General features: G+C 41.3%; 1 protein-coding gene across 2 annotated transcripts in view; it reads left to right on the top strand.

Moving 5' to 3' along the window:
* Adgrg2 (adhesion G protein-coupled receptor G2) overlaps positions 1–20197 on the top strand; it is a 73380-nt gene extending 53183 nt beyond the window's left edge. For both annotated transcript variants that reach the window (XM_085837534.1, XM_085837533.1), the window contains 13 exons: positions 2280–2442; positions 3273–3429; positions 4545–4688; positions 5290–5412; positions 6083–6128; positions 6235–6338; positions 7133–7254; positions 8640–8908; positions 10702–10801; positions 11722–12005; positions 14409–14510; positions 15646–15798; positions 19312–20197. In XM_085837534.1, the coding sequence (XP_085693660.1) occupies positions 2280–2442; positions 3273–3429; positions 4545–4688; positions 5290–5412; positions 6083–6128; positions 6235–6338; positions 7133–7254; positions 8640–8908; positions 10702–10801; positions 11722–12005; positions 14409–14510; positions 15646–15798; positions 19312–19496 (1952 nt within the window). In that variant the 3' untranslated portion in view covers positions 19497–20197. The remainder of the gene's footprint in view (positions 1–2279; positions 2443–3272; positions 3430–4544; positions 4689–5289; positions 5413–6082; positions 6129–6234; positions 6339–7132; positions 7255–8639; positions 8909–10701; positions 10802–11721; positions 12006–14408; positions 14511–15645; positions 15799–19311) is intronic.
* Positions 20198–20716: the final 519 nt, after the last annotated feature.

The following is a 20716-nucleotide window of genomic DNA, read 5'->3' as shown; positions in this document are numbered from 1 at the left end:
CTGGGTTCTGATGATGGTGAGTGGTCTTGGTTTCTGTTAGTAAGATTATTACGTTTACCTTTCGCCATCTGGTAATCTCTGGGGTTAGTTGTTATCATTGTCACTGTTTAAAGATTGGAGCAGAAGCTGTGTTCCACTCACCAGCAGTCCCAAAATCCTGAGGCGGGGGTCGTGGGTAGCTGGCGGGTGTCAGGCAACCCTGCTCTCCCGCTACCCCAGCGCTGATCCGGCCGGATGAGGCCTGTGGCCCTACTCAGGCCGGTTTCTGCTTCCCTAACTAATGCAGTCTCAGGTCCCGCGCAATTGGATTGGAGCAGAAGCTGTGTTCCACTCACCAGAAGTCTTAAGATCCTGTGGCGGGTGTTGTGGGTAGCTGGCGAGTGTCAGCCGACCCTGCGCCCCAGCTGCCCTGGTGCTTTTCTGACCGGAAGAGGGTTGTGGCCCTGTGTAGGCCGGATTTCTCTCTCCCCAACCAGAGCAGTCTCAGGTCCCGCGTGATTGGACTGGAGCAGAAGCTGTGTTCCACTCACCAGCAGTCCCAAAATCCTGTGGTGGGGGTCGTGGGTAGCTGGCGGGTGTCAGGCAACCCTGTGCTCCCGCTACCCTGGCGCTGATCCGGCCGGATGAGGCCTGTGGCCCTACTCAGGCCGGTTTCTGCTTCCCTAACTAATGCAGTCTCAGGTCCCGAGCACTTGGATTGGAGCAGAAGTTGTGCTCCACTCACCAGAAGTCTTAAGATCCTGTGGCGGGTGTTGTGGGTAGCTGGAGAGTGTCAGCAGACCCTGCGCCCCAGCTGCCCTGGTGCTTTTCTGACCGGAAGAGGCTTGTGGCCCTATGTAGGCCGGATTTCTCTCTCCCCAACCAGAGCAGTCTCAGGTCCCGCGTGATTGGACTGGAGCAGAAGCTGTGTTCCACTCACCAGCAGTCCCATATTCCTGCGGCGGGGGTCGTGGGTAGCTGGCGGGTGTCAGGCAACCCTGCTCTCCCGCTACCCCAGCGCTGATCCGGCAGGATGAGGCCTGTGGCCCTACTCAGGCCGGTTTCTGCTTCCTTTACTAATGCAGTCTCAGGTCCCGAGCACTTGGATTGGAGCAGAAGCTGTGCTCCACTCACCAGAAGTCTTAAGATCCTGTGGCGGGTGTTGTGGGTAGCTGGCAAGTGTCAGCAGACCCTGCGCCCCAGCTGCCCTGGTGCTTTTCTGACCGGAAGAGGGTTGTGGCCCTATGTAGGCCGGATTTCTCTCTCCCCAACCAGAGCAGTCTCAGGTCCCGCGTGATTGGACTGGAGCAGAAGCTGTGTTCCACTCACCAGCAGTCCCAAAATCCTGTGGCGGGGGTCGTGGGTAGCTGGCGGGTGTCAGGCAACCCTGCGCTCCCGCTACCCCGGCGCTGATCCCCCTTAGAAGCAATCTTAAAGGCTACCCCAAAACCCATCAAGAAGACCCTGAACCTAGGCCTCTACTCTTAGGGCAATAGAAATGAAGCAATATATTCATATAAGGTGCCCATCAGAATATAGCCTAGTAGCTAAAAAGTAGATAAAGCTTATTGGCTCTGTAGAGAGGAGTGATTATATAAGGCATGCTACCTCAACACAGCATCTTTTGATCAATGACATGGGCCATTAGAATAGCTGTACAAAAATTGGGGGCACTCTCATAACTTGTTGTGAAGAGGTAAAGGCCCAACAACAGCTAGTTAAAAATATTCCATTTTCATAATAGGATGCACATGGATATAGACCAGAAAAGAATATGCAAAATAAGAAATCAGATATAAGTAACAAAATTAAGGGACATTTTTATATTTTAAAACTGAATGTGGCCACCACTGATATGTTATGCATTCCCCTGTAAGTTCAACACCTCAAATATGTCATATGAAGAGAATCATATAGGTTGTGTCCTTTTGAGTTTAGATTTTTTTTCATTTAACATAATGTATTGGACAACTGGAGAGCCACCCTGTTGTGATAAGCATTGGTAGCTAATTTCTTTTTGTCACTAAATAATATTCCACTATGGACACACCACAGTTTATCCATCTGTTTTCCAGTTCATGGACATTTGGATTATTTCTCATTTAGAACTATTATGAAAAAAGATACTATGAAAAATCACAACTAAATCTTCTAAATACATATATCTTCTTTTGGATGAATACCCAGGAGTGAGCTGACCACATCATGGGGTCTGTTTATCTTCAGAAGTGACTTTTGCATCATGCATTGCATAACATGACTTGTTTGTTTGTTTGTTTGTTTGTTTGTTTTTGATACAGTTGTCAACACTAGCACTGTTTCTGATCTGGAAGCCCAAGTATCCCAGATGGAGAAAGCTTTGTCTTTGGGTAGCTTAGAGCCTAATCTTGCAGGCGAAATGGTAAACCGAGTCAGCAAACTCCTTCACTCTCCACCTGCCTTGCTAGCCCCTCTAGCTCAAAGGTATGACTCCGCAAACACAAGGGTGTGTTCTGTGTGCTTCAGAGATGAGCTATGCTACCTGAGCTTTCCGTGTTGAATGAGTGGGTTTATTAAGGATGCAAATAGCAAAAGTAAGAATAAGAGTTGAGTAGCAGAGAGAGAGAAGCAACAGATAATACAATGTCATTAAATTGGGGGTTCAGAACATTCATCAGAGACAACTGACTGAAGTAGCCCAATTAAGAAAGCAAGCAAAAGGTGACATTTTCAAATTGAGGGCTTACAATCACCTAGCAGAAACCAACTAAGGCAGCCAACTAGATTTCTAAGTTGAGGGGTCAAGGAAGACAGTCCTCTTTGTCATCCCCGGAAATGAACTTCCAGCCTCCAGTTTTTGCTACAGACATTTTTATATTATGGGATAAGCAATAGGAACCTGGATTGGAAATAGTTCACCTTCGAGCGCTTCTCGAGGACATGCTGTTTTTAATATCCTTAGCTACGTGCTTTTTTTCTCTCCCTGTTACAGCGTTAGAGAGGCAGCCTCAGCCTATCCCAGGAAAGGATACTAATTACCATTTTGGAGAACACTTGAAATAAACATGCTGGAGTCTAGGGCCCTCCTGCTCCAACAATGTTTAATGAACACATGGCAACTTACCTATATAGTGTATATTACAGGATGCTAGGAGGATCCCCTCGAAGTTGAAGATACTTGATTCTGTGACTAGTGATAGGCACAGTATTTGTCCCTAGGGTTAGATTCATAATGACACCCAGTTGATATTCTATATTAGAGTGAGGGAGAGAAAACGAGAGGACTAAATTTAAACTGCCAACTGTCTTTACAGGTTGCTAAAAGTGGTAGATGCCATTGGCTTACAGCTGAATTTTTCATCTACAACTATCAGTCTAACTTCGCCTTCTTTGGCTCTTGCTGTGATCAAAGTGAATGCCAGTAATTTCAATACCACAACTTTTGCGGCCCAAGACCCAGCAAATCTCCAGGTACAACAATCTAATTTCTTATAGAAACAACATTTTCTGGTGCACAATTGGAGCTCCCGCTGTGCTTCCTGATGGAGGCAATTACTGCTGATTATCAGGAGTGATGTTTACTATTCAGAAGATTTAATATCTGACTCCCTTAAGTCTGTCACTCAGGAGGTGACAGCAGGTGGAACTCTGAGTTCAAGGCCAGCCTGGCATACAGAGTAGTCAGTGAGATACCACAGAATAAAAAAAAAAATGTCATGGGTTTTGAAAGCTGAGATGGGACTCAGTGGCATAGGGCATGTTTTGTGTGCATGAGGCCCTGGATTCAACCCCCAGCATTCAGAAAAATACATAATTTGACTAGAGATTCTTGTGCCCATGTGAACCCTTTAGTAACTGGATAGTGGAAAGTGTGTGTGTGTGTGTGTGTGTGTGTGTGTGTGGTATATGGCAGGGAATGGTATTTTCATGAAGGAATTCTAGGCAGTTGGGGACCTATGCATGGAGATGAATTTCAACATTTAAAATTTTTATAACTACCCTATGTGTATAATAATGCTGAAAGTCAATCATGCTTCTAGTGCTTTCTATCCACCCTTTAGCAGTGGTTTTCAACTTTCCTAATCCTTTAATACAGTTCCTCGAGTTGTGGTGACCCCAACCATAAAACTATTTTCATTGCTACTTTGTAACTGTAATTTTACTACTGTTATGCATTATAATGCAGATGTGCAGTATATGTGAAATGCAACCCCTAAAGGGGTCAAGGCCAACAGGTTTAGCACCGATGCTTTAGAGGGACTGGGGGCTAGAAACCCTAAAGTCAAAATCTTGCTTTTTACAGTCGTCATTGATTAAGCACACTGCATAAACTCTCATGATGACTGCCCTAGCACTTGCTTACTGACTTGGTGTGCGAACTCCTGTGGTCTCCTGAACCCTGCAAGCATCTTACTCTTTGACCATTTCTATGTGTCCTTAAAATGTTTCCTTTCCTGCTTGGAGGCAGAGTTGTTTTCTAGAGAAATCTAGATCAAGGCCCTTCAGGTCCCTCCTCATTGAGCTGTGTGTTAATAATCTCACTGTATCAACTCAGACGCATTTACTATCTCTTACTTGATCTCCAGGTTTCTCTGGAAACCCCACCTCCTGAAAATAGTATTGGTGCCATTACTCTGCCCTCATCGCTGATGAATAATTTGCCAGCTAATGATGTAGCATTGGCTTCAAGGATTCAGTTCAATTTCTTTGAAACACCCGCCCTGTTTCAGGTAAAGTTGCTACTTATTGATTTGGGTTGGGTTTGGAGGTGGGTGACTTTAATTCTGCTTCATCATCAACATACTCTCAAGCCTGCCACAAATCATGTGGAGTGTGGAAACCCTGTAGTTAATTTTTATCCACACCCCACTCTTCCTGATGATAATTAGCAGTTACCAACACGTTCATAGTACTCACAAATGGCTATGCTCCGCCCTACGAACTCACAAGTGTTGACTCTGATCCCTATTCTGGGAGGAACGAACCTACTCTTACTTCATTTTACAGATTAGGTAATGGAGACACAGGGAGATTCAGTAGCTTGCTCGAGGACACAAGATTTTGAATGATTCATGTTGGGTCACCCTTTAAGAATTCATGAGGTCCTATAGTGTCAGCTGTACACTTCAACTTAGTATTTAGAGCCCGGGGGTGAAATAAATCCTGCTTCTGGTTGTTGTCTCTTGGAAAAGTTACTTTACTACTTCACAATTTCTGACCTACATTGTAAGCAATGTGAAGTCAAATAGTTCTTAGTGTCCTTTGAGTCATAAATTAGCCCTCACCATATGTCATTTCCATTTTCATCTTGCTGCTTCTTTGTGGTGCTAGGATCCTTCCCTGGAGAACCTCACTCTGATAAGCTATGTCATATCATCAAGTGTCACAAACATGACCATCAAGAACTTGACAAGAAATGTGACAGTCGCACTGAAACACATCAACCCAAGTCCGGTGAGGAGATGCCTGTCTGCTTGTACGGACTGTGCTGGTAGGGCAAGGCTGGAGACAAGCGATGTGTGTAAGACCACAAATTGCCTGTTGATCTATAGAATCTTGACCTCCCAAATAATTTCATTTTTGACCATGTAGCTTCTGAGGCAGACCAATGCCAAAGCAAGTTCATAGCCACTGCTGGGCTTCACTGTGGGAAGAGCTGTGGCTGCAGATTTGTCTCTCACTTCCAGACATCTCATCTCATATGGAGTTTCAACTATAACCTCACTTCTCAGAGTGTGCTCTTCAGACTTGCAACATCAGTGTCACCTGAGAGTTGACTAGACTTGCAAAGGCTCAGGCCCCACCCCAGACCCACTGAGCAGAATATATTCCCTGCCCCCTGAGCTGGGGATTGAACTCATGCCCTCACCAACTAGGCAAGTGCTCTACCACAAAGTGAAGTGTATGTATATATTTTTTAAACAAGTCCCTAAGGTGATATATATGCATAATTGATATTTTAAGAAGCACTGACCTATACAGGGCTCATTTGCCTCTTAAAAATCACGTAAAATAAGTCTCCAAAACTCAAGCATATGATTATGAAGTTAAAAATATCACTGATTTCCCCAATTGCTTTTCAGTTCAGCAAATTAATTAGCTATGACTTATCTTTCTGCTACAGGATGACTTAACTGTGAAATGTGTATTCTGGGACTTGGGCAGAAATGGTAGGTTCCAATTTTATACCCTTTCAAGGTCTTAGTGAGGGAGTGGGGAAGTTGGTAAGTCACTGTGCCTTGCTGATGGGACAGATACTGCTCTTGATGCCAACAGGTGGCAGAGGAGGTTGGTCATCTGATGGCTGTTCCGTCAAAGACAAGAGGATGAATGAAACCATCTGTACCTGTAGCCATCTTACAAGTTTTGGCATCCTATTGGTAACACACCCATACTCAGTGGCCTTAGATTCTGGGTTTGAGGGCTAGCTGGACATTATACCAGAAATATCTACTCTACTTGATGACTAGACAGATAAACAGAAAACATAATAATATTGAGGCATAGTTATTCACCAAAGAAACCACTCTTTTAATAACCAATATTTGAATGTAGAATCCAAGTATTTCTTCCCATTCTATTTTCACATTTGCATTTTCTCCTTTATAGCAAGGGATTCCTATTAGAATAGGCAATACAAATTATTTGCCTTTTGATGCATTTAAAATGTTTATAAAATACTCTGACATAAATTATTGTTATTATTTTGTACATGGTATGCAAGGACTCTACCACTTAGCCACACCCCCATCTTTAAGTGATATCATTTAACTTTCCCAGCATTCCTTTAGCACAGGTCATTTTATTGCAATTAGAATTAAGCCTTATGGTAACTGTTCATAGTCATTCATAGGACTAAGGAATGTAAGAGCCAAGAACCAAACATCAGTCTTTAGGCTCCTAATCTAGGGCTTCCCCAGTACACTATGATGCAGTGAGCCCTGGAGTTGGGCAAACCTGAATTTGAATTCTGCTTCCTCCACTTTCTAGCTAGGATCTCAGGCAGGTTACTGGAAGTCCTTATTTTTACCTGACAGTGATTGTGCCTATCTTATAGATTGGTTGAACAGACTGTGAAACTATTAATGGATACTTAGTATATTCAACAAACATAATGGTGATTCTTATGTATTTAAAATTGTTTAATCACTGAAAGCAATATTTTATTTCCCAGGACCTATCTCGAACATCCTTACCACCAAGTCAAATGATGGCTCTGACATTTATCACATATATTGGCTGTGGGCTTTCATCAATTTTTCTGTCAGTTACTCTTGTAACCTACATCGCCTTTGAGTGAGTATCTACAACTGGAAACTGGGTTTATAAGATGCAGTTCTTACCTTCAGCATCAAAATGTATTATTTAAAAACCCTTTCTTCATCCCGCCCTGTCCTTTAGAATGTCCAGGTATGAAATGTTATTAGAGGTTTTTGGTTTATATGCTTCTGCCTTCCACTAGTTGATGAGCTCACTAGGGACTGTGCCATGATCATCTTTGTACCCCAAATGGGTGCCTAGTATGTCCTCAGCAGTTAGTGGAGGAAAAAAGGGACAGTGACTGAGATCCAAGAGGTTACAGTTTGAAAGGGACCATAGCACCATGCACAGAAAAAAAAATCCATAAATTAAGTCAATAAATAATACTGAACAAATGTAAAAGATTAACTATTATATTAACTGGTATAGGAATGAAGAAGATGAGTGTAAAACTGAACTGAAAAAAAAAATCACTGAGTGTGACTTTGTAAGTGAAAGCAAAGAATGACACTTTAAATGACATCGCCTCCTTCTTGGCTCACCAGAAGAGCTCCTCTTACATTTTTAGAGGGGAATCCTAGCAGATAAATTAGCTGCATTTCCCTGTGACATTCCCTTTAGCAGTAATTTAACCTCTTCTTTCCATGATCTCAGTTTAAGTAATAGCATAAGGTCATATGGGAATCTGACCATCTATTTGAAGATCTGAATGTAGCAGCCTTTCATGTGAGAACAACGAGCAACACTTCTAGGAGTTGTTCAGGAGAAATGTGGAGGCTCCTCCTTGGTGTCGATTGCACAGCATTTAAAGCTGTGTGTCTATAATCCCTGTGTAAAAGATCCTACAGAAATGGAGACGCATTTTCCGTACGAGTGTCTCCTTAGTTGCTTCTCCTGTTGCGGCTGTTGAACACCTGACAAAGACATTGTCTAATGTATGGAAGGAACGGTTTATTTTGGCTCATAGTTTGAAGGTTCTGTCCATCATGACAAGGGCATAGGGATGTCATAGCAGCAGGAACTGAGAGTGTTGAATGTGGGTATTCTGACCACTTTCTCCCTTTTATTCAGTCTAAGGCCCACCTCATGGAATAGTACCACCCACACTCATGGTGAATCTCCCTACCTTAGGTAATCTACTCCCACCCTTACAGCTGTGTGCAGATGCTCATCTCCTAGGTGATTTCAGGTTTTTGTTTTTGAAGTTGATGATCAGTATTGATTCTCACAATTTTTCAGTTTAGATTCTTCCTTCATTGTTGGTTTTAATGTCCCCTGTACACTCACCCACAATGAGGAAATCTATGCATATCAGTATATGCTAAGGAACAATTCACTTAAAACTCTGAGACAGCTGAGAAGTATTTTATACAAAGTTTAGCAGGCTATAATGCTAACTGGCTTTTGTCCGTTTATTTTAGAAAGATCCGGAGGGATTACCCTTCCAAAATCCTCATCCAGCTGTGTGCTGCCCTGCTTCTGCTCAACCTGGTCTTCCTCCTAGACTCCTGGATTGCACTGTATAATACCCGAGGTTTCTGCATTGCCGTGGCTGTATTTCTTCACTATTTTCTCTTGGTCTCATTCACATGGATGGGATTAGAAGCATTCCACATGTACCTAGCGCTGGTCAAGGTGTTTAATACTTACATCCGAAAGTACATCCTTAAATTCTGCATTGTTGGCTGGGGTATGTATAAATTTGCTTAAATGCTACCTGGATTTTTCCCCCCGCCACCCAGTGTTCTAACTTTTAACCATGGATCTTGGATCCCACTTGGCAACTCTTTAAAGGAGCTTTGGACCCCTCACAGGCTGCACTGTCTCCAGAAGAATCTCACTGAGTCAGCAACCAGATTCTTTCCAAAACTCTACATTCTCCTTTCCATTAAGTTCATGACTCTTGGTGGCACTTACCAATGAACTTGGTTCTGGTCTCTTCAGTGAAAAAGAGTAAGCTGGTGGTACCTCGCCCTCCTAAGAGTCCTCTAGATAATCCACAAGTATGTAGTGCCCTATTTTTTTTATGTAGTTTCACACTTCACTGAAGACAAGCCAATGAGGCTAGCAAAGCAGTTATCAGCAGCACCCAGGCAAAGACCCTAGCTCTAAGTCATGGTGTAGCATACCTCCATTTTGCAAGGCTAGAAAACAGCTGCGCCTGGCTTTCTCACTCGTTATGCATATCCTTTTCACTGGATTGCAACCATCAACACTCCCAAATTTCCTCTTCTTCAGTCTAAACAGTTCCTCCTGCACAACAGGACTGTAAGCCTTTCCTTACTTGTCCATCTGTCTGTCATTACATCTTTATGAAGAATAACAAAACACACAGTTTCCTTCATTTGTGCCAAAAAGGAAGTTATAGCTCCAGCTATATGGGCAGGAATTTATCTTCTTTAGAGAAAGCTAAAATGCCAGGCATCCTTGTCAAGGAGTTTTTCCCACCTCCATAAGTTACGTATGTCTTTGACCCTGAGGATCTAACCCAGGGCCGTGAACAGGCTAGGTAAGCACAATGGTCTACAACTTCAGCCTACAGTATTCAATACTTTAAAAAATGTCTCATTAGGAAACCATCATGTCAATATCATTAGAGGTACAAATGAATTAAAATAAAGAATGCACTTGAATGTTTCAGGCACCCCAGCCGATCTATAAAAGGGGTTGTTGTAGTTGTCATCACCATCGTTGTCATTATTGTTTTCTTTACCAGAGCAGTGATACTGACTGACTGGTCTGTGTGCAGTGTTGGGTTGTAGCTCAGGGTTGGTGAGTGGTGGCATGGACATCTTTGAGGCACCTTTTCCTAGCCAAAAAGCATTGTAAACTGTCAGGAGCCCTCTTTTGCTGTGCCTCCTTTTGGCAGAAGTACAAATGGACCCCTAGAAAGCCAACATCATAGCGGTCACCAGTCGAGAGTCAGTGAAGACAGATTTTTCCATTCATCATTTGGTTCCAAATAATCCGTTGAGGAATTGTAGTTTTGTAATGAAAAATTCACTGGGAATTACTTACTCTTAAATTTACAATGCAGACATGAGTGAGTTCTTGGTGGTGCTAGCTGCTCCAGGAGATGAGCCCTGCTATCTCAGCACATCATTCCCACTTGTCTGCATCCCAGGTGAAGGAAAGGAAGGCATCACTATGGTTATGTATGAACCTCAGTAGATGGAGACTCTGCCTCCAAGACCACTCCAGGTTTCAGGGGAAAGAGAATGGAGAACTTTGCGGGTAGTTTCTAGGGGACAGAAGCACAATGGAGCAAATGACTTCTGCTAATAGCCTACTAGCCAAAAGTTTGTTCTGGCTTCTAATGTGCAAAAAACAAAACAAAACAAAACAACCGAATAGAAACTGATTTGGTGACTAGTTAATCAGTGTCTGCCATGCCACAGGAGGGAAAATAGAATGATCTCCAGGTGCTTTTTTCCCCCCTCCTTTGCAGTCAGAACTGTGTGGCTGATGTTTCCTCTGTTCTAGGCATACCAGCTGTGGTTGTGTCCATCGTCCTGACTATATCCCCAGATAACTATGGGATTGGATCTTATGGAAAATTCCCCAATGGCACACCAGATGACTTGTAAGTACAAATTCATCTTAGGGTATGCCCAGGGAACTAGAAAATTAAATTCCTCAAGAAAATGGAGGATCCAACCAGTCTGTGGGGCTACGTCTATCATCTTACTCAAGTGTTAAATCATTTTTAACAGGAGCTGTCATCATCATGTGTAATGAGATTAGCTAGTTAAAAATACCACATTAATATTAAGTAATAAATTAGGAGGAATTATTCTGAAGAAGTATACAAATTAGGGTGAAATATATTAAGACTCTTAAATGTTGATAAAAATGAAATGCTCATGACATTATATTAATAAGTACATACAGTTTAGGGTAACTATAATTTACACAGGTGAAGGTCTGAATGTTTTTAAAATGGTTTTAAGCCAGGTAGTGGTGGCACACTCCTTTAATCCTAGCGCTCAAGAGGCAGAGTAAGGCAGATCTCTTTGAGTTTGAGGTCCACAGAATGAGTTCCAGGATAGCCAGGCCTATACAGAGCAACTCTTTCTAGAAACACAAAAAAATATTATTTTTAAAGATTTATTTTATTTATGTGTATATATGTGTGCCACATGTGTGCATTTTTCTGTGGAGGCCAGAACAGGGTGTCAGATCTTTTGGAGCTGAAGTTACAGGTAATTGTGAGCTGGAGCTTGGTCCTCTAGAAAAGCACCAATTGCTCTTAACCACTGAACCATCTCTCCATCTTGGAAGATATTCTCGATTAACAAGTATCCTAAGATAAACTCCTAGATTCTATTCCCAAGAGATATAAATGATTGTGGAGAAATGCAGTTTATCTTTGTTTTATTTTTATTTTTATTTTTTTACTTGAGGGGAAAAACATGTTCATCAAAACATTACAGATTCAGTTCATTACTTGGAGCAAGCATATTTTCACCATTATATTTTCCTCTTCTCTTCTTCCCCATCCAGTTGCTGGATCAACAGCAATGTGGTGTTCTATATCACGGTTGTGGGATATTTCTGTGTGATATTTCTACTGAATGTCAGCATGTTCATCGTGGTCTTGGTTCAGCTCTGTCGAATTAAAAAGAAGAAGCAGCTGGGAGCCCAGCGCAAAACAAGTATTCAAGACCTCAGGAGTATCGCTGGCCTCACATTTTTACTGGGAATTACTTGGGGCTTTGCCTTCTTTGCCTGGGGACCAGTTAATGTCACCTTCATGTATCTCTTTGCCATCTTTAATACCTTACAAGGTAAGCACCACAACATTAAATATGAACCCAAAGAGCCCAGTGGAAATACCATTACTAAGAAAGTACCTGCAAAGTGCCCTCTTTAGTGGCTGAAGGTGTACTCCTTTCTGAACCAATTTATTGCTGAGAATAGGAGCTTTAAGGTTCTCAAAAGAAAGGCATTTTACTAATTTTGAGCAATGGTGATTTTTCCTTTTATCCATCTTCATCTCCTTGGAGAAACTGTATTGAGAGAATCTGCCAATTACTCAGCCTTTTCTTGCTTCCTCCCTTTTTATTTTTTAAACGAATTTATGAAAGCAGAACCTGTATACAGGGAAAACCCAGATAACATGTCATTATGAGAGTTCACCACTTGGACCTTGAGCTTAGATTTGGGGTTTTGATTTAGAAACATAGAAAATGATAATTGGAAGATAATCAACAAACGCAAGTGGCAGTAATCTTGGCTAGGGGCTAATCCCTAGAAGTTACCAAGCTGCCCTGAACATGCCTGGGACAGGCTTGGAGGGTCTCCTTGACTTGTGAGCTTCTCATAATGTAATAAAGGCCAGCCACTCTCATTTTGGGACCCTAACAGTTGTATTCTTTAGAAAGGCCAAATGACTAATTCCTTTTGGAGCAATGTCATAAAAGTCTTGTCAGCTGTTAATTTTTAATGGAAGTGCTTTGGCATTAAAGCCCAGCAGGCTAATAGGTTTACATTACAGAAACAATAAAGAATTGTCCTTTGGCTTCCTCTTCTTCCAACTCCTTCCATTACATTCTTCTCTGCTTATTTTCATGTTGCTTTTGGCTCCCATACTGCCCTCCTGCGGTTCCATCAGGAAATAGATGATTTTGCTGGTTTTCAATGAAATCCCTTCCAGAAGCATAATTCTAATACTTAACTTGTTCTTGCTAAGTATTAGAATTTTTAGGTTCTTCTTTTATTTTAACACACACACACACACACCTACATATGGCTGATATTTTTATCTACAACATACCAGTCCCTAAATTGTCTTATCCTCGTGTTTTGCTATGGCAGTATTAAATATAAAACAAAAGAAGATAAGAAAATTATGTCGAGGTTTTTTTGTTTTGTTTTGGGTTTTGTTGAGGAGGTGCTCTCCTGGCAGAGTGTATCTTGCATGAATGTATGCAGCCATGACTGGTATGGGATTTACCAGATTGGCCTCAGATACCCAGGGATCCTCCTATTTCTGCTAATGCAGTGCTGAGTCAAGCCTTAAAATGTTATGAAGGAAAATATTAAAACTTACTTTGGGAAATGAAAAACCATGCACTCAATAGGCATGTGTCACAACCTTTGGCTTGAGAAAGGTTTCATATCCTAATAATGGGATACTAAAAGTAGTAGATACTTTAAGAGAAAAACTCATAGAAATCATTAACAGGAAAGCTGTGTGCCTCCCTTCATGTGGTTTAAGAATTGAGCAAACTTGCCTCTTTTTTTCTCAATTTCCACAGAATATCTTATTAGAATATAAATGGCTAGAAGTAATTTGCTGCTTCTGTAAAAGGGAGCTAAGGCCTAATGATGGGCTGTGTGTATTTTTTGTTCTGGTGCATATACCCATCCATCCCTCCCTTACACACGTTGTTTCTCTCTTCATGCAACCAAAGGAACCTTCCATGGTGGCATTGAGCAAAGTTGTGCCATGTCCACCAGCCCTTGAGGCTTTCTCATATGTACCCCATAAGAAGCAAATCTGGTGTTTTAAAATGAAGATAAGTAAGCCTTGGGGTGGGGGGAGTTCAGAATTCATCCATACAGTCCACAAATATTTACTAGCAAAAGCCTTGGGGAGTCTTAGCAGTGACAGTGGTAGGCAGGAAGTAACTCCAAAGGCCTGTTCACATCTGTAGCTAGTTTTCCATGCTGTAACTCCCTTGGGCCTTGAAGAGAGGCAGGAAGATGGTGAATATGTAAATCCAAACACTCTGCAGACTGGATAATCAGAACAGAAGGCCCCAAGGACCCAAGCAAGGAACCTGACATAGGAGAGAGGTACCCCAGACTCTGGAGAAGCTTAAATTTAACAGAACTTAGAATGAGGTTACAAAACCAGGGGATCCAAGAGGTGGGAGCTGAGGTTTCAGCTAGGACCCTGAGAAGATGGCTTTTGATACCTGGACAGGGAAGAATGAGAGCAAGACCTGGGACAACAAAAGATGGTGAAATTAGCCGTGGAAATGCAGTTCTACGTAGAAGCACTCTATCTTCCAAAGATCTTCATTTAAAGCTTTGAATCTTAGATATTTTATTCAATTTATAAAATTTCACTTTGTCTATAACTGCCAAAGATGTCCTCTTTTGTGCAAAATAAATCCCCAAAGATTCAGGTTTTATGAGGAATTCAACTGTATAATGGTTTGGATTTTTTTCTCTCCCTTTAGGGTTTTTCATATTCATCTTTTACTGTGCAGCAAAAGAGAATGTCAGAAAACAGTGGAGGCGGTATCTTTGTTGTGGAAAATTACGGCTGGCTGAAAATTCTGGTAAAGATTTGCTTTCATTTCTTTCTTCTCTTAAATCTCAAGAAAATAAATGTGTACATTAAGATGAAAGCAAGCACTGCCAAGGAGGCGTCAGGTCTGGAAAGTTGGGGAACACAACCTGCACAACAGAAAATGCTCTTCAGCATTACTGGAGAGGGAGGGAGGGAGGGAGGGAGGGAGGAAAGAAGGGGGAGGGAAGGGAGGAGAGAAGGGAAGAGAGAGGGAGGGAGGGAAAGAGGAAAGAGACAGAGGGAGAGGGAGAGAGGGAGAGAGGGAGAGAGGGAGAGAAAGAGAGAGAGAGAGAGAGAGAGAGAGAGAGAGAGAGAGAGAGAGAGAATTCTTGCTACCTGGGAATTTTGTGAGCAAGAGAGTTAGTTGACTGCTTCTTCAATGAAGCGACAGTGACATTTTTAGCGTTTGTTTCCTACTGAGTGCATGTTTTTTCATTTCTCCAAGTAATTTTTAATATTTTCCTTCATAACATTTTAAGGCTTGACTCAGCCCTTTCTCCACAGGTCCAGGTTGTCAGTGACTTTATTTGTTAGCTGGCCAGACTTTGTATGCATTTGGTTATTTTGAAGTTCTTTTCACATATTCCCGGTTGGCTAGCAGAGCAACGAGCTCATTTCTTTTTCTTTTTTCTTTCTCTTAAAAACAATAACAACAACAATAAAGTCCTGTTTGAAAAGCTAGCTTCCTTCTGCATGAATACAACCTTTCAGTACCTGATAGGTACTGCGGTCTGTATTTAGAAAATGGCAGTGTGTGAAGATCACTTATTTGTATGGATTCAAGAATAATTACAATGGCAGAGTTGACTTGTGTTCTTGTGAGGGTAGAGGGAGAGACTCTGGGACACTTCCTAAATCAGCAGCTGTTTCCAGACAACCCATTAGCTCAGCCCTTAGCTCTAGGAGGACCCCGGGTCTTCTTAATGAGGCAGTCATTTGCAAGGTAAATCCTTGCAGTGGAGGTGGAGGTGCCCTTTATAAAGACAGCTTGTGAAATGTGTGAGTTCTCTACAAGATCCTGAAGTGAGAATTCAATTGCTAGAACTTGTTACACTGTGACCTGTCTCTTGCATTTGAGCTTCAACATACTGCCCTGTTTTTCTGTAATGCTTATTCTGCTGTAGACTGGAGTAAAACTGCTACTAATGGTTTAAAGAAGCAGACTGTAAACCAAGGAGTATCCAGCTCTTCAAATTCCTTACAGTCAAGCTGTAACTCCACTAACTCCACCACACTCCTAGTGAATAGTGATTGCTCAGTGCACGCAAGCGGGAATGGTATGTATGTCTGTCTCCATATAGTGTTTTTCAAGCCAGTGGTTTTTTTTTTTTTTTTTTTTTTTTTGAGGTAGTTCTTTTTGCAGAGCAAACTGGAAGATTACACCTATGACTAGTAAGTCAAAATAGAGTTTTCAGTAACAGCCAGAGCATATTTATAAATCCAAATGTATTTACTTTAGAGCAAATAACAGAGTGACTTTTTTAAAATTTAGTTTTCCATCATGGGAATTGACTATAACCTAAAAAAGGTTTTCTTAGATTCAAATCCTAATTTAAATATTGCCCAAAGGTTTCAGTACTGCACTGTTTTGGTAAGAGCAGTACCTAAATTACTAAGCAATATGCTTTTTTTAAAAAAAAATCATATCTATTAGCCATGTATATCTTTAGCACTTTGAAACCTTCCTGTTTTTTTTTTTCTCTTTTCATGTTTGTTAACCCTTTCCCACAATGTGGCTGCCTTGTGACAGCACCCAGGTTCCCATGAATGTATCAAAGGCTGGAAGATGGATTGTGAGCAATATTGGCCACTATCTGTGTCACTCATACATGAACAGATGACTGCAGCTGTGCTTCTTTTACTCATTACGTCTAGAATTTCCAGCTAAAACTTCATTACATTTCCTTTCTCTCCAAGACTGGGCTGTTCGTTACTCATAAAGCTTATCTTACTTATTTTTGCCTTCTTCTGCTTCTTAATATACCTTTTGCATTTTATTTAAAAAAATGTGTGATGTGCCAGTACATTTCTCCTTCCAATGAATAGTTGGCCTTTATTCATTATTTTAAGATTTTAGTCCTTTCCATTACTAATCAGATCAGTTTGTGAGAAGGTTCAGGTCTCAACCAAATAGTTTCTAAGTCTTATAAAGTTGAGGGCTTCTGATAGTTTGAGTTTAAAGAATACAATTGAGGGTTGGCTGGGGAGATGGCTCAGGGGGTACTACACAAGGGTAAGGAGCAGATCTTCGGAACACACTTAAAAGCCTGATGCACCTTATGGTGACCCTGCTGTAATAGTAGCACACAAGAGGCAGGAGGAGATGGGAAACAGTCAAGCAGACTGGCTGGCCAGCCAGGTCAACCAAAATGGTGAGCTCCAGATTCAGAGAGAAATCCTGCTTCGATACAGAGAGTGCAGAGTAACCCAGGAAGACACTCTCCAAACTCAGGCTTCCACATGCGTGCACAGGAACACTTCATGTGTATTGCTGCACTCACATGAGCTTATAAACATGCCTGCCTGCACAGGTATACATACCACATACAAGATTTTACACAAAGAAGATATACAACAGGACTCCTTGACATTCAGACCTTTTCATCTCGGACACAGGTGACATATGGAGTTAAATAACTATTTTTACAGAATTGCAAAGTGTTGAATAGCATCCTTAGCTTCTCTACCAAGTAGAACCAGCAGTGTCCTGCCCCAAGTTGCAGCAAGCAAAAATGCCCCTAGACGATGTCCTCTATGGGAACAGGTAATAAATTTCTTCTTCTTTGCAAACCACTGCTATAAAAGATAAGAAGCTGCTGTCTGGTGCTGGAGAGATGGCTCATTGGTTAAGAGCACTGACCATTCTTCCAGAGGAACTAGAATCAAATCCAAGCACCCACTTAGTAGCTCATAAATGTCTGCAACCCCAAGATCTGACACCCTCATACAGACATATACACATTCGGGCAAAACAGTGATGCATATAAAATGAAAAAAATTAATTAATTAACATTTTAATAAAAGAAATTGCTGCCATATGGCCTTATATCCTCACTGTCAATACCAAGATTAAATAAAGTTCTGGGCACTATGCCAACTTGCCATATGAGGAATGATTCATTGTAGGTCCCTGGAATAAAGACAAGGAGATCAAGGCTGGTTACTAAGAGCGAGAGAGCAAGTTGAAAGGCATGTGATTAAAGGATTGAACTGGATCATCCAGAAGCTTTAGACTCCTGTGTGTGTGTGTGTGTGTGTGTGTGTGTGTGTGTGTGTGTGTCGAGGGGCTCTTGATCGATAACTAGGGTTTTTAATCTTCTGAAAAGGGTTTGGAAGTGATGCTTCACCTGCCTAGCACTACCAAAGAATTGTCAATCTTTGGGGAATCATTTTGTAGAAGCAGGTCCATTTTGGCACCGCTGTTTGACACAGCTAGTTTTGATATCTGACAGTAAGTATGGGGCACATTGCAGTCAACAGAATGGCTAAGTGTTTCAAAAAAAAAAAAAAAAAAGATAATGTGTCTGTCAGATGAACATCTCTGACATGTCAGCCTCCACCCCGGATGAGGAATGGCACTGAGAATTTCAAAAACGAAACTGGCAGCTGAGTGTTTTATTATACTGGGACAAATTGTTCCCACAACCAAACGTCCTCAAACCAAAATGCTTAAGTCAGAACAGCTGCCTCAGACAGGCACACGCCCTGTTTGAGCTGTGGCACAGATGGAGCTGCGTTAGCCACATCTACTGCCTCTTTTGTATAAATGTGACACATATTTCAGTTCCTAGCTGCCTTACAGCCATGAAAATTTAGTACACAGGGCCACGAGCTAACACTTTGGAAGCACCCTCAAGTGTTCCATCCATCACTTTTGAGCTATAGAAGTTTAGGCAGATCATTTAATTTCTACCTTTGTCTTAACATCTGTGAAATGGGATCATAAAAAGCACCTGTCCCTTAGCATTAACTATAAGTGAGACTATACATGATGTGTTCAGTGCTGTTTTCATCATTATTATGATTGTATCATGACATAACCAATAGGCTATTATTCAGCTTTGTACATGGCCTTTCAAAGCTATAATGATCAAAAAGATGGTGCTAAGTAGCTAAAAGCTAATAGATGCTATGTCCTGAAGTTCTGAGGCTGCTAATGATAGGGAGGTCTAGGTCTAAATCACAGGTACCACTGAGTACCCTGCTGTCCCCCTCTTAGGCTGGAATCAATAGCTTCCTCACGGGAAGCTGTGCTATTGGGATTGTCAGAACACAGATTTAGAAATGGCTATAGAGAGATGATTTCATCTTCCCAGGACTGTAGCTGGTTGCTTTGAGCTTATCTTCTAATACAAAATTTCATTTCATAGGAATCATAGGGAATAAGAAGCCTATGTGGGTCCCTACAGGATCTCTGATAATCTTAAATAATATTGTAGGTTATCTTATACACAGTTTAATTCAATGTGTTCAATTGGAGTTAGGAAATGGGACCTTGAAAATAAAAAATATATATATATATAGCTTGCTTTGCTCTCCATTTTGACTGTTTCAGTTTTTTAAAAATGTCAACAGGAATTTTGTTTCTGATCATCCTCCAACTTGCTGTGCTTACCGTCACGGACCTTAGGGAAGGAATAAAAATAAAATATGTAAACACAGGATGGGTACTTTTAAAAGATTCATTTCTGGCATGCCTGTTCACCATTAATGTGAAGACACTACTTGCTTGGTCTTGAGTACTTTCTGTGGCTACTTCATGAGACCGACTTTGATCTTCTCCTATCTAGGCAATGCATCTACCGAGAGGAATGGGGTTTCTTTCAGTGTTCAGAATGGAGACGTGTGCCTTCATGATCTCACTGGCAAACAGCACATGTTTAGTGACAAAGAGGACTCCTGCAATGGTAAAAGCCGGATAGCGCTCAGAAGGACTTCGAAGCGGGGAAGCTTACACTTTATTGAGCAAATGTGATTCTCTTCTTCTAAAATCGAAGCATGATGTGGATGGTGTGAAGTGTCCAGTTTTCCTTTAACACAATGTGAGATGTATGAAAAGCGCTGGTTTTCTATTCAGCAACCTCGAAAGGAACATAAGCTAAATGAGGGCAACCAGTTACTATCAGAAGAAACCAGGACTGGCTATGGTTTCTAGACATTTGCAGTTTGGCTTCTTATCTCTCATTTTCAAAGGCATTGGTGTTAATATCACAGAATAAGATCCAGGAAAGAAAAATGAAAGTTTGTTTCCACTCACATTTTAAAGAGGCTGTTATCCTTGATAACATCCTAAAAAAGAAAGAAAGAAAGAAAGAAAGAAAGAAAGAAAGAAAGAAAGAAAAGAAAGATGTTTACTTCAGTCTGTTGGTAAGTTTAGTTGTGCATGCCTTTGTTGTATATAAGCTAAATTCTAGTGACCACATGTCAAAAATCTTCTCTCTACCTTTTTTTATATTTATTTTCTACTGTGTAAATTTATTCTTTTGTAGAATCATGGTTGCGTCGCCTTCTCTAATGTGATAACTTACCAGTGACTTCTAAACCTTCTTTAGAAGATCATATAGGATGTGAAATTCAGAAACTTCACTGAAATCAAGAAATAATGATAAAGGCAAACTGAACAATTATAAATAGACAATTAGCTCAGAAAGTGCCTTTGAGCAATCAAGAAAAGGTGCCCCCACTGGGCAGACACAGCCTTATGAGCTTATGGTTTGGAAAACAGTCCGGCCACATTTTAACCCTGATGATCCTCCTGGGTACCTTATGCAGGGTTCTCATGAAGGGTCCTTATACAGGGTCCTTATGCAGGGAATGACTTGTATGACTATATGTGACATGAAATAGTGATACCAATGGCCAGACTTCATCCCTAATGACCAGATTATAGAATCTCTACACCATGGTTGTTAGAGGCTAAAACTGTAATCTAAACCATGTTAGGAAGATCGTGACGGTAGAAAAGATACACACTGCCACTTCTCAAATACCCAGAGCCTTTCAAAAGAGGGGATGAGAGTAGGGTTACTTTTCCAGAGTGTATATATGGCAAACAAATTAGGTCTTTAAAAGATGGCTGCATGATACGTTATTGTTGCAACTGCTACATTCTGGTCCAGTCATACTTGTATGTATTTTTAAAAACATGTCGAATCTTGAAGAGTGTATAGTGACAAGGGGGAGCAGCTACTGGGA

This window comes from Mus caroli, unplaced genomic scaffold (assembly GCF_978045245.1).
Source record: "Mus caroli unplaced genomic scaffold, Mus_caroli_1 scaffold_5, whole genome shotgun sequence".
Classification (NCBI taxonomy): domain Eukaryota; kingdom Metazoa; phylum Chordata; class Mammalia; order Rodentia; family Muridae; genus Mus; species Mus caroli.
The sequence above is the reverse complement of the archived record's forward strand: the minus strand, read 5'-3'. Positions and strand labels throughout refer to the sequence as shown.